Consider the following 14,617-nt stretch of genomic DNA (forward strand, 5'->3'; position numbering starts at 1 on the left):
TGGTCCCAGTAAGTCACCTCGTATTACCAAGAACTATTTTAGTTTTAGTTGTGGATTCAATAGGTCAATTACTCCCAACAAGCTTTTAATGTACAAAGGTAGCTTCACACATACAAACTATATGGTAGACATTTTGGTTATATTATCTCATCCCTCATTCTTATATGGAAAGGTGGTATTATCACCACTCTACTACTGAGAAAACTCAAGCCTCAGAAAGGTTATGCTGCCTAAGTGGAACAGGAGCCCAGCTAGTAAGCAGTGAGTAAGTAGTGAGAAAGTGAGCCCCACGCACATCCATCTTACTCCAAAACCGCATAACAGGGAAGAGAGCCTAAAACTGGAACAAGAGAGTAAGGGAAGTGACTCTATGTCCAGAAATACACAGGCCATTTACTTAGCTATAAAACCTTCCTAAGAAATGGTTTCCTGATCTTGAAAATGAAAGTAATAATCCCCTAAAGTAGAGAGAGGACTAAACACATTAGTTAGCATAAGGCCTATTTCACAGGACACACAGTAAATGATGAGGAACAATTATGCCTCCCTAGAGAGTTGAAAAAAATTACAAATAAAGTGGTAATGTAAAATGCCTTGTATCGACTGAATAACGCAGTAAAAATATAGTAGCCTCATTATCTAACAAGTACCCTGATGTGGTTAATGGCGACAGTGGACATCTGACCTTCCCCAGCCAGAATGGCATACTAGGGTGGGGCAATCCATAAGCAGGGCTTTCTGAAGAAAAAGAGAAACTGATGGAGAAAGGCAAAAGCATGAATTTGGTATGACAAAATTATAAATATTTCCTGAGAAAAATCATTACCTGATACTCTTCCAAGTCACTTGGAAGTGACCACTACATGGTCACTAACAGGTATTTCACTTATAAATGTGGACTGTTTGGGAGCTTTGTAGCTCTAAGAAAGGTAATAGTAAGATAAAATTTAAGTCATAAGCCATATTCTCTATTTTTGAAATTATTAATTTATTTCAGCTGCTACAGACCACTATGTCGAGAAAACTGGGCTTGACCCTGAGAAAGACGATGGAGTAAGAGCTCATTTTGTGATGAGCCATTTTTGTGATGAGGCAATGTTGGCATGGGCCCTAAGCGTCCCTGCACTTCTTGCTGAGGGCACCGAGATCGCAATGCCCAGACCACTCTCCCCCAGGCTACTTCCCAGGGTTGCTTGTGTAGCTGGTAACCTCGAGGGATTAAGTGTCTTCCTGGAGAGAGACCAGGACTGTTTACAATGCAAGTGGTCTAGTCCCCCAGTTCTGTGCTCCTCAGCTGCGATACAAACCTACTCCGTGTGGGGCGGCCACTGGCCCCTCTGTGTCACCCCTGGGACATGGGGTGAGGGAGGCAGCAGGCGGTATGCAGATGTGGATGCTGTGTGTGCTGTGCTGAGAGTAGTACAGTCCTTTGTCTCTGACCCAAGAACCTTCTGTCTCCTGGCACCATCCAAGAAGCGGTAACTGGCAAATGTGTTAGTTTATAAATAAGGTAAAATCTAATCTCAGATGATACCTATTGAAGTATGACTGACACCAAGTGTTCCCAACATTGGACAATTCTCCAAAAAGTCACTTTTTCAATACTTTAAAAAAAATCCTTTCAGACCAGTCCTTACCATGCCACACAGTGGCAAACAGTGTTTATGGACAGTCTTTCTTCTAAATCCTAAGAGATTTTAATTTTTATTCCTCTTACTACTAAAATCATACCAATTTATACTATTTTTTCTTAAAGCAGAAATACTTCCTGCAGTGAAAACATTTTTCTACATTTTTTTAAAGTAAAAAAAGTCCACCTGCAAATCTTTTTAATACCTAAAAGGCAAATTTTAATATAAAAAAAATCAATGTTCACAGTTCTTTGTGAATCACTAATCAGAGGGAAAGTCTCACCTGCTCCAGCTGGGTGGCAAACGCTATGGTCACCGACATGATGAAGGAGTCAGTGCAATACTCTGCTGGTCCGATCTGATGGTAGCCTCCTTCCTCATTCAGGACTGCCACAATGTCCTTGGGGTCAAGTCCAGATAGGCTGGCAGCTACTTTATGGGGAAAACCACAATTAAACTACATTATAGTTTGCCATAAACCACTGTAAGACTTTGAAAGCCGGTCATGCTTTGTATTTTGCTTGGCAGTTTTCACGGATATAGTTAGTACCTCAGTAAGGTTTCTTTTCTTTTCTTTTTTTTTTTTTTTAACACACTCTCCCAAGAAACCTGATTTAACCACCATTTTCTTTCTATTTTGAACTACAGTAACATTTTAAAATTGAATAAACCGCAGAGAAGAGGCATCATAGGTTTCCCGAAGGAAGTGAATTTAAACTGGGAACTGAAACATCAGCCCAATGTGGCTAAGAAGAGAAAGGTGAATGAACAGAGAATAAGGGAGTAGAAAACAGTGTTCCAGGCAGAAGGAACTGTACAACAAAGCCTGGGAAGAGAAAGTACGTGGTGGGAGAGGTGAGGGGGGCGTGTGGTGTGCTGGATCACTGGGTGAGAACTGACACGCGGGAAGACGTGGGGCAGAGGCCCGATCCTACAGCCTTGCTCCATGCCACGATCAAACGCTGGGATAGTTTTCCAAGATTAAGAGGAAAGCATGAAACAATTTAGAGAAGTGATAGAACGCACACCTCAGATACATGCATCCCCCATCAATAAGCAATCCTCTCCAGATTCCTATTTTGCAGCCTGAGAAATTGTACCTTTGGCTTGAAAAGGAGTTTAAAACCAAACATTTCCCTAGGCAGTCAGGCTGCTGAAAGGACAGCTCGGACTCTGAAGGGGGGGCGGGGGAGAGGGGCAGCACGCAGGGTTAACCCTGAAGAAATGAACTTCCTGCAGCACTGGCTAAGTATAGCATAACAGTTAAGCGCACAGATGCTCCAGTAACACAGACCAAGATTCCAATCCCAATTCTGCCATTTACCAGTTTTTTTGGTTTTTTTTTGGGGGGGGGGGACCATTTACCAGTTTTATGGCGGAAACCGGTTTTTGAAATATGATTTCTTTGTTTCCATTTTTTGTTCTGCAAAGCTTTTATAATGTTGTTTAGAAGATCAAATTAAACAATGAAAGTAAAGCCCTTACACAACATCTGACAATCACCTTAATAAAGACAGCCACAAAAACAGTAAGGTTAGCAGAGCTTAGAAGGGAAAGGAGTAACTATGACAGGTCTCTTGGTGTCAGGGAGTTACAGGCTTGGAAAGGGACAGCAACTAGGATAAAGCTTGTGTAAGACTGGGGAGACTGAAGGTGGCACTGTGGATGTGCGCTGTCCACTAGATGTATGGACAGACACACATACAACAGGGATGCACGTAATGGTGGCCGGTGTGCGTGTGTGTGTGTGTACACATGCACCAATTCCCTCGCTATTTTCACTGGAAAGCCCTGGGAGCAGAACAGCCCAATAGCAACTGGCATATCTTGCACCTGGACCTTGACTCCTAAGCATCTTTCTTGGCTAAAAGGAAGCAGGGCTCCCTAAACAAACAGCTGAATCCGGGGCTGAGATAGGAAAGAACAACATCAGCCTGTACCATATTCCTATGCCAGAAACCAAGAAAAAGCTCCAGGAATTATAGAGACAGGCTAAGGGAAACAGAAGCAGCTTGAAGGGGCTCTCCTTGCACAAATCTGGGACACACAATGATAAATATTTTAACCCATTAAACAAAAAGAGAACACTCTTAAGTCCACACTTATACAATTATAAGTAAATTGAAGGTTTGATAAGGAATGAGTATTTTCACAATTTTTTAATAATGAGTCACAAAATATTCATTACTTAAGGAAAAAAGAATTTACAGTCGAGAACAGATACACACTACACCTTAATCAAGTAACCGAAATGAGTATCATTGTATCAGCAGTAATGGGACGAGTCCAAATTGTACGCCACCTGCAAAGATGAAATGACAACAGAGCACTGCTTCTGTGATAGTCATCATGCCGAAAATGTACACCCTACATCTATGACTGGACAAGCTGAAGCGGTGCGGGCGCACAGGCTCACCCAGACACAGACTCAGTCCCAGGACTGCAAGAAGGTTCCTCTCCCCTGACACTTTACCTCTAGGTTACTAAAAAGGCCTATTTTCTTTTTACCCAGTGTATCATCTCCACCTTTCAACAAAAAATTCCAAGGCATGCTAAAAAGCAAAACAAACACCACAAAAATCGAAGCTTCTATCTCAGGAAAATAGAAAAAGAGCAGCAAATTTTTGCAAATTAAATTCAAAGCCAGCAGAGGGAAAGAAACAATAAAAACTGGAGCTTAAATCAATGGAACTGAAACAGGAAATCAATGAAAAAAAAAAATCAAAGAAATGAAAAGCTGGCTCTCCAAAAACATCAATCAAACCATTAAGCATTTAGCCAATGTTACTAAAAGTAGAGAAAATGCAATTTTCAGAAAAGGGACATCACTACAGATTCCATCAACATTAAAAGGATACTGAAGGAATACTATGAGAACAACTTTATACACACAAATTTGATAACCTCTATGAAATGGACCAATTCCCTTGAAAGACAAAATCTGCCCAAATTCACACAATCTGAACAGGCCTGTATCTTTTAATGAAATTGAATCAATAACTTTACAAAACAGAAAGCACCAGACCCTGATGACTTCACTGGTGAATTCTAGCGAACATTCAAGGAAGATATACCAATTCTCTGTCACCTTTCTCAGACGACAGAAGCAGAGGTAATAATCCCTAACTCACTCTATGAGGCCAGCATTACCCCGATGTCAAAACCAGACCAAGACATTACACAAAAAGAAAACAACAGACCACTACCTCTTATTAACATACAAGCACAGATTCTCAACAAAATATTAGTCAACTGAATCCAACTATGTATAAAAAGAACTGTATACCACAACCAAATGCAATTTTGTTCAGGTATGCAAGGCTAGTTCAACACTGGAAAATCTGTTACTATGATCCATCACAAGAGGCTAAAGAAAAACCACATGATGGCATCAAAAGATGCAGAAAAAGCATGCGACAAAATCCAAACCTCAGTAATGATAAAACACCCTAAGCAAACTACAAATAGAGACTAACTTCCTCAATGTGATGAAGAACGTCCACAAAAACCCGACAGGAACAAGGCAAGGATATCCCCGTTCGTCAGTGCTCTTTAGTATCATACTGCAAGTCCTGGCTAATGAGGTAAGACAAACAAAGGAAACAAAGGCATGCCGAGCAGGAATAAAGACATAAAACTGTCTTTGTTGGCAGATGATGCCAAATATATTCCTAGCAGAACCATAACTATAAATACACAGAGAACAAACTGATGGTTGCCGGGGGAAGGGGGTGAGGGCAAACTGAATGAAGGAGAGTGGGAGGTAGAGGCTTCCAGTTACGGAACGAGTCAGTCACAGGGATAGAAAGGCGCAGTGCAGGGAATACCACGACGGTATTAGAATAACCTTGTATGGAGACAGAGGGTATCTGTCTACGCTTGTGAGCCCAGCATAAAAAATATGAAGGTGCTGTTCATAGGTGAGGGAAGAGAGAACAGGGCACTCATCCTAGGAAGAAAATTTTCCTAAATATCAATTTTTAAGAAAACAAACTTCTGGGGCACCTGGGTGGCTCAGTCGTTAAGCGTCTGCCTTCGGCTCAGGTCATGATCCCAGGGTCCTGGGATCGAGCCCCACATCGGGCTCCCTGCTCCGCGGGAAGCCTGCTTCTCCCTCTCCCACTCCCCCTGCTTGTGTTCCCTCTCTCGCTGTGTCTCTCTCTGTCAAATAAATAAATAAAATCTTTAAAAAAAAAAAACAAAAAAAAAACTTCTGCTTTCTTCTGTTATAGACCAAATGAAAGAGTATCTTGTTCTATTTCTTGGTTTTGTAAACAAGAGCTTAGAGCAGCAAGTGTTTCATGTGTAACAATCTCACAATGTGTGTCTGATGCACTCGAGTAAAATCAGTTCACGCTTCTGTGTGTTTCCCTATCACACCGCTCACCATTCCTCAAGTCACAGTCCAGAGTTAAAACTTTTCAGAGAATGTCCTTTGAGACGATGCACAAACCTTTTCCATCTCGAGGGGGGGCTCCTTTGGCTTTAAAACTATCCACTGGGGCCTTTGTATCTGTTTCCAAAGCAATGCTTATCTGTATCTCAGCCTTGAACTTGGTGTATTTATTACTCAACAGCTGGTACCATTTTGGAGCCTGAAGAGTAAAACAAAACAAAACCACCTTAATAATTAATAGGAAATCCAACAAGAGTGGGCAATGTCCTATAAGGTTCCAAATATATCTCCTGTAGTTCCTCAGTACTTTCTCCTCTTTTAAAATATTTTTCACGTTTTCCTCCAAAGAATTTAATCCTGCTTAGGAAGCTAACTGAACTTCCTCTTGAAAAAAAAAAAAAACAAGAAGTTTAGACTACCAATCTTCCTCTTCCCTACCCTTCATTTTTCACTTTTTCTGGCATACCTTTGCTGCCTGCCCCCATTTCTGCTTTGTTCTGCATGTATCAAATGAGGGTAAAGGAAAGCTAGTGTTAACAAACAAACAAACAAAAAAGCACTAACAAAATACTAAAGCAGAGACCTGAGGTAGAGTTCTAGGTTATGATCCACACACCTGACTGAAATATAAAGACTTTGTCACAGCATCAAGCATCCTAAATGACCTCAACATCCTCACCACAGTAATTCTGAGAAATTCTACTACTCAAGCCAGCCTGTACTATGATGGCCCAGGGCCACGTGTTTCATTCCTGCAGGGGCACCACTGTAATTCATGGATAGAGCATTCTTACTCTGACCACTATTACCTAAAGCCACAGAAACCAGTGCTTAAACAGATCAAAACCAAAAGCTGCCATGTTGTATCAAGTTACGTGTGATAAGTAAAATAGGACTAACTAGGCCACAGTCTTTAAAAAAATCCACACCCAAGGTTTTTTTTTAAAAGCAAAAACTCAAGTATTTTTTATCATAGATATTTTGTATCTGTATTTTTCATCATAGATATTTTGTCATTTTAAGTATGAGCCTGAGAATGAGTTTCAGTGACTCAGAAAATTTAGTCTATTTTTCCGTTACATAACTTAGAAAAACAAATCTGGGTTTTTCTGAGTTTATGTTCATTTACGGAGAATCAATTTATTTTGAACTTCATATATTCTACTCACCAATTCAAATTATCTCTGCTAATAAACACGAGAGAATAAGCAAGACAACATCTGACTTTCCTAAAACTCTTGATTCTGAAACATTTCTTAACTCCGATAGAGAGAAAAAGCAACTATGATGACAAAGTGTCATATAGGACCGGGGGCAGGGCAGGGAACGTCAAGAGCATTTACAGGCGTGACCCCCTCCCAGGTACCCTCCCCCTAAGAGAATCTACCTTCTCTGTAACTAAAGCCACTGCAGAGGTGTCTTGCTCAAGTTGTAGTAAAGCTAGTTAAGTGAAACATCAGGGGCACAAACATGGTTGTGGGGCTAAGACTCCAGAAAGAAAACCTTTTTTAGAACCTGAGTGCAGAGAGCTGAGGCACACCCAAGGAGGGAGGAGAAACAGATCCTCTTTTAAAACATTTTAAAATTTCAGTTTCTTTTGAAGGATTCCAAATTCAGGCTAACTGGCTCATTTGTAAATATCATAGCTACCAGCAGCGAAAATGTTGGTAACAGATCCATTTTCTTCACAGAATCCTAATTTAGGACTCCAATCAAGAATAACGGACTTCAAATGGCAAGTGTGTGTGTGTGTGTGTTTACTTTCTTCTCTTAAGAGAGTGGTGACAAAAGCAAGTTAGTAACAAAAACTGAAAGGAAGCATTTCCAAAGCCGGTAACATAAAAAAAAGGCTAGAAGAGATTGTAGAAAGATGGAAGAGACATTTTCGGTGACAGAAAGCACTGACCTAGGAACCAAGACCCTGAATTCTTTTTCCTTCTTTGTGTGCGTGTGTGTCCGCGGGGGGCGCAGGGGGGTGCCTACTGTTTCGGTCACCTGAACACGTTGCCGTAAGTTCACTTGCTCCGACGACTACCGAAGAACACAAGGAGCAGGGCGCAGGGAAAGCGATCGGAAGACTACTACCACAGCCAAGTCAAGAAAGGACAGTGAGAATGTAGACGAGGAGCTGGATCAGGACGGGGCGGCTGGAGGCCCGAAACCACCTAGAAAAGGGGGGCTGTGGAGGCTGCAGAGGGAGGGGTGGGGAAGGACTCCTGGACTCCTAGCCTGCACGCCTGGAAGAAGAATGGGGGCCATTCACTTAAGTGAGCAACACTGCAGGGAGCTTACCGCTCATCGCTAAAACAAAGCTCGGCAGGTGAACACGCCAAGCTCCAGGTAACAGCAACGTGACCATATGTTTGAGCTCAGAGAGAATTTTCTTTGAGAAAGACAGTTCCAGGTCAAAGAAGGGACTGAAACGTAAGAACTGCCACACTGACTCAAACCAACCGCCACTCCCCCGACCTTTCAGGTCCAGTGTTCCACCTCCTTTCCAGCAATCTGGTATCTGCTACAAATCATCAACTAACAGAATCAGTACCAAAACTCGAAAGGCTAGTACCTGCTTTGTTTCTTGAGCAGTTCTTAAGTCTAGAACAATGTAACCTATAGTTTCCTTGGCTGAAGATACAGGATCCAAGGCAAAACACTGCAGTTTGATTGGAGTACGCTGCAACCTGTAAGGTAACAATTTACATTAGAGATAAAGTAGCTCCTGCTTAATATTGAACTGATGTCCTGTTAGCTTTGAAAAAGCTGTCCACTACTATCAAGACAATTATAATTTTGTTGGATAACCGAAAACTATTCTACATTTTCTGAAAAATTCTTCAATTGACATCAACTATTAATTATGCCTCTTTATCTTGATACCAAGTAATATTCAAACCACGTCAAAAATCTTGGTCTCTCCCATCTGAGAAGCGATGCTCTAGGGCAGTGTTTTTCAAGCTTCTATAATATACAGAACTCTTTTAAAGTAAAAAACTACCATGAATCCTCAAGATTGATTTCAAAATGCTTTCCTTATACTGTCACACACACATAAAACCACAAATACACATATATGCTTAAAGCTCTTTCTGTCACTAACATAATGAAATAAACTTAAGAATTAATTACCATACAAATCACAGACTATTCCAAAAGTCACTGAAAACACAATTCTGATCTACTCTGAGAATTTATTACCCTTTCAAATCCCCAGACAAATCCATGGACGGATTTAGCCATAGAAAAAAACAATTTTCTCCTGACGTGCATTTTTTACCTTTGTAATTTTATTTGCTCTAGTCCTAAGTCACAGCAATGAATGAAGTGATTTTGTGTTTCCCAGAAAAAAAATATTTTCAATGCTTTTTAAAATACAAGTATCTGTGATCTTGCCTATTTCTAGGCATCTGAGTTCATGAAATAAGACATTCTAACTTTAAGCCTGTTTTATGTATTGACACCAAGTGTTTTTATGTCCAAAATCAAGTATAAAATTAATTAGAAAGAGTCTCTTATGTAATTACTACATACATGTCTCTATATATCCTTGGCAAGCCAGGTTAAGTATATAATAAACGAAGTAATAGAAATTACAATGAATTCCAACACTTAGTATTGGGTAAGCATCATTACAGCCCTTCTAGAATATCTATTCCCTTCTAGACTATCTAGTCTCTCAGACGTCACGGGGGAAAAAAAAAAAGTTAGGTGCAGTGGTTAGAAACTGAGGCTCTAGAGCTCAAGTGGCTGGGCTCAACCACTATCCAGCTGACTGTCTTATGACAAGTTACTTCCCTAGTTTTCTCACCTATACCTGGGGGGACATTCTAACACTCACTTCACAGGATTGTTCTGATGCTCAAGTGAACTATTACTGCCAAGTACTTTGAAAATCTCCTAACACATTACAAAACCGCTCAACAAATGTTATCATTGTTACTCTAATCTAGTAAGACATAAATTTATTCGTCTCTAGGGACCTAAAAAAACAGAGCAGAAGGAACTGAAAATAACCATCACCTGTGCTGATGGAGGGCTTTCCTGTCGATCTCCCAGGCTAACTCGGTAGCAAATTCTGGCTGGTCGGTATGGTCCACAGGGTCAGTAGCCAACTGTTCTCCATCAAACTTTGCTTCTACTACAAGCATATGCTTTGGACGCTTGGGAAAATGGCGACCTGGCATAAAAGACTATACAGGTTAATCAGAAGTATATAAAAATCAAACAGGATCTTTTAGCACGTGGTTTAAAAAAAAAAAAAGCTAGGTGCAGTGGTTAGAAACTGAGGCTCTAGAGCTCAAGTGGCTGGGCTCGACCACCACCCAGCTGACTGTCTTATGACAAGCTACTTCCCTTCTTAGGCCTCAGTTTTCTCACCTCTACCTGGGGGGACATTCTAACACCCACTTCACAGGATTGTTCTGCATCTGGTTGACTTATGTATTCCACGAACTACCTCCTAGCACGTACTCACACATACAAGTTGTAAATTAGTGTTTCTCAAAGGTTAACGTGCAAGAATCATCTGGGGATCCTGTTAAAATGTAGATTCTAGTTCACTAGGTCTAGGGTGGGCCTGAGAGGCTGCATTTCCCATGTGATGTCAATGCTGTCCTTGAGTCACCATCTCAGTGACATTTAGAATTAAACAATTAAAAGCGTGACTCCACCAATTTTAGATCTTACACTAGCGGCTATTAATATAGAACAGTGAAGTCATCCAGAGAGTCGGGAAATAATCAAATTAGCAAAAACCCATCAACCTGCATCTTAATTTTCCTGTTAACACAGTCAAGAATACTCAGCAAATTAGCCAGAGAAAAGCAGACATATGTATTCGTTCATTCATTCAAATTTCAAGGACAATTTTTTAAGTTATCAAATTTGGTACCGCCTGACTCCATTCCTTCACTGGTCACTGAAGGTACAGCAGAGTCAGGTATTAACCATGTCAAACAATGGGATGCACAAAGAGTAAAACAGAGTACTTGCCCTGAAGGAACTGACAAACTGAAGACACAGGGTACAGGAAGCTCAAGAACTAAAGAACAAGAATCTTATCCACCTGTTTACAGGTCAGGCGAGGGGCATTTTGGTGAGACGAGCGTTCACCCCTGTTAAATAAATACATCCCAGCTCCTACTCACCCTGGCACAAGCCACTTCGTAAGGAAGGGCTCAGAGAGATCTCGATTGCCATCCTGTGACTTTCAACCTGAAGCGCTCATTTGAAACTCCCCACTTAGTAGTCCTACCACATAGCACACGGCTCTCCCAATTAGCAATCACAAAGGCCTCTCTCTGGACATCATTTTGAGCTGCTCTGAAAGATCACAGGCTTCCCCAAATGAATTTCAGCGATGTCAAAAAAAACCCCTTTATATTCAGTCCCACTACCCTAAACTATAAGCTCCAATTGGCCTGAGAAGAGAGAATATGTACCGGAACGAACAGGTGCCTGCCTCATTCCAAAGACAATACTTAGAAAAAAGAAACCTTGTCTTTTTCATCCTTAGAATCCAGCACATAGCCCCAATTTTGTTCATGGTAGAAATCTCCTCATTTTCTTTTGAATAAAGGGCATTTCTAGAGGTGCAGGCAAGAAACTGCAAGCAGCTCAATATAACTAAAGAGCTGGTAACATAGGAACATAGGGCAGGAGAGGAGACCAAGCTGAAAAGGTAGGCAAGCAGTCTGTCATAAAGGGCCATGAATCCTGTTCTAAAAAGTATAGACCATTATCCTTTAGGTCACCAAAGGATTTTAAGACAATTAGATTTGCATTGCAAAAGATTACCCTAGAGAGTAATGTGAGCAGTAGATATTCTCCGAAAAGGAAAAAAATAAACCATTTCACCAAACAGACTACTGGAAAGATAACATGAGATTAGAGGGCTTCAAAGCAGCGTGCTCAAAGTGGAAAAATTTTCATTCAGAAGTTTACATGACGCCCCTAGTATTCTGTTAAAAATAAAACCAACAATACCCTGTGACCACTTGGAAGGTTGGGATGGAGAAGGAACCCAGGAAGGTAAGGACTCTCAGGTTCTGGGCTTGAGGCAACAACATGGTTATGATGAACGGAAACACAAACAAAAGGAGACGGTTTGCAGGGAGGTCCACGCTCCAGGAGTAGTCATGTTTGTGGCAACACCTAACTGACATCCCTGAATCCAGATTCCCTTCCCTGCACACCTCTACGAAACTTGCAGATGATGCTCTCCTGCTTAGGAATACTGGCTGCCTCCCTCTTTTTTAGAACATTAAAGCCCTTGGCTTTCAAAATCCCCCAAGGTCTATTCAGTCCGGCTACACAAGCTTATTTTACCAGATTATTCAATGGTCACCTCCCTTGACCCTGGGCATCTTGCAGGCCTCTTCACCGTTCTACCCACCATGCTTACTCCCTCAATGGCCTGGGTTATCTAACCGCCAGCAAGGACTTTCTTCCATCCTTACTTACCACTCACAGCCCTTAAGCCATCATCCCCACTTCACCCCCAAAACCTGTATTTACGGCCCACATCCAGTGTTTCTAATACTAGAAAGCATTCCGACATAGCGTGTCCTGCAGATGAATCTGATCTCCCCAAGAAGACAGAAGCCTAGTAACATGCATGAAGGGAAAGAGAGTGCCTTGTATTTCGGTTTGCCGCTATGCTACAGGGAGCAAGTACCGAGCCCAAAAGCTTTTATTAACCAAATTACAAGGGGATTTCAATCCTCTGCCTTTAAACAATCAGTAAAATAACAGTTAAAAATACCCCAACATTTTACAGCTTCTGTTCAGTTTTCTGTTCCAAAACTCATTACAACTCATTCCCTCTTATCCCCCAAGTAGTGCCAGGCCTCCACAAATTACCTCCACTAGGAGGTAAAAAAAAAAAAAAAAAAAAAGCCAGCCATTCCTCTGGCCCACTCGAGATGACTGTTGTCACCTTACTCATAACCTATTCTCACTCTACCTACCAATTCCTATGCCCCCACTTTCTGCCACCTACTCTCCAACCCCAGTGAATTTAAGAAATTGCAGACTATGCCTTGCTTTTCCATACCTTAAGTGTTCTTTGCTCTTCCCTTTGCACGGAAAGCCCTCCCTTCCTTTTTTGCCCTCCCTTCCTTTTTTCCCTTCACACAAACCTCATCATCCCTTAGGACCCAAATCAATGTCCCCTCTCCTGGGAAATCGTCCCCAGGGCTTGTCTTTCCTTCCTCCACACCCTGATGAATTATACACATTCTTCAGGCTATACCCTGAGCTTTCAGGACTAGGGCTATTGTCTCCTTCCATTCCCAGCACAGTGCCTGACACTCAAAGAGCTTCCAATAAACAAATGTCACTTATTCAACCAACGGAACCTCAAGGCACGTACAAGAGACCGTCTTGACAACTCTAGTTTTTTAAGGCCCCTATCAAAGCTTGTAAAGGGAATGGCCTCCGCAATACTTCAGACTGCAGGAAATCTGTATTCGACTCTAAGCAAAGTTCTCACAAATGGGATCACCGGGAGGCCGCTGAACAGAACGTGCTTTGCAGGCACACTCGGCTCACATATAAAAGTCATCGACATGCTGCTTCTGATGGAAATCGCGTTTCTCCTACATTCCCTGGGGCTCCGGCTCCGCACGCTAAATACCACCTATCTATCCCTAATAGCTCTCACGCTCCCTCGAGAGGTTTTTTAAATCAATCGCCTAACAGCCCTTACTAACTACAACTGTGAACAAGTCCGGGGGGAGCGCAAAAGCAAAGATGACAAAGGTCCTTGAGGCCAACCAGGAGTGGGTCGCACGCCACTCTGGTACCACTCGGCAAGCAGCAGTTGCAAAAAGCAAGCCCCGGGCCGCTCACCTTCTAGGATGGACACGACGATGAGCAGTTGGTCGGACTTGGAGACCATGGTCGCACTGGGCGGCCCGCAGGCGGGGTCTGCTTGGGGGAAGAGGGACCCGAGTGAGATGCGGCAGTCCCGCGACCACCAGCAGGGCTCCCGGCGGGGCTCCCACCGCCCGCCCACGGCTCCCGACGCCGGGACCCCGCTGCGCGGCCCGGGCCTGCGGCCGCCGGCACCACACCGAACTCCCTGGCCCCGGGCCGCCAGCCCAGCCCTAGCCCTGCCCCGACTCAAGGCAAAGGCAAAGACCGCGCGGCCGTTGGGCCGCCCGGCCCGTCCGCAGGGAGAGGCGAGCCCGCCGCCGGAGGACCTTTTGCCGCCTGCGTTGCCGCTTTTCAAACGCCCGGGCAGCTGCCGCGGCAGCCGCCGCGCCCCGCTTCCGCCTAGCAACCAGGCCCGCAGGCCCAGTGCCGGGGAAAAGCTGGAGGACAAAGGGTGATAGAGACCAAGGCAGTCGCGGATAGAACGCCCCTCCGCCCGCTTCGCCTCCTGCCCTTTTATGCTATGTTCCAGAGCCCTAGGGAGAAGACGAGTCCACTGCCTCACAGCGCCCCCTGCTAGCCGGACGGGGGAAGGCGGGCGCGTTGGCGGGCCCCGACTGCGCAGGCGCACTACTGCCGCTAACGCTTCCGGCAGGGCCCATAGGAGGAGTGTGAATGTGGTGTATTCTCTGCTTCTCCTCCCCTTAGACACAGACCT

At 43.2% G+C, this 14,617-nt stretch overlaps 1 protein-coding gene across 7 annotated transcripts in view; it reads right to left on the bottom strand.

Moving 5' to 3' along the window:
* Positions 1-14,357, bottom strand: part of CEP120 (centrosomal protein 120) — a 69,616-nt gene extending 55,259 nt beyond the window's left edge. For 2 of the 7 annotated variants that reach the window (XM_073878588.1, XM_025860905.2), the window contains exons 1-6: positions 14,229-14,357; positions 13,876-13,953; positions 10,045-10,201; positions 8,594-8,708; positions 6,085-6,226; positions 1,915-2,063 (exon numbers count right to left, since the gene is read on the bottom strand). In XM_073878588.1, the coding sequence (XP_073734689.1) occupies positions 1,915-2,063; positions 6,085-6,226; positions 8,594-8,708; positions 10,045-10,201; positions 13,876-13,924 (612 nt within the window). In that variant the 5' untranslated portion in view covers positions 13,925-13,953; positions 14,229-14,357. Of the gene's footprint in view, positions 1-1,914; positions 2,064-6,084; positions 6,227-8,593; positions 8,709-10,044; positions 10,202-13,875 lie in introns of those variants that run through there. The other 5 variants (XM_073878590.1, XM_073878589.1, XM_025860906.2 and 2 more) reach the window with 4 other exon arrangements.
* Between the last annotated feature and the right edge of the window lie 260 nt (positions 14,358-14,617).

Source organism: Callorhinus ursinus, unplaced genomic scaffold (assembly GCF_003265705.2).
Source record: "Callorhinus ursinus isolate GAN/ISIS: 27379988/994484 unplaced genomic scaffold, GSC_fseal_2.0 scaffold30, whole genome shotgun sequence".
Lineage (NCBI taxonomy): Eukaryota > Metazoa > Chordata > Mammalia > Carnivora > Otariidae > Callorhinus > Callorhinus ursinus.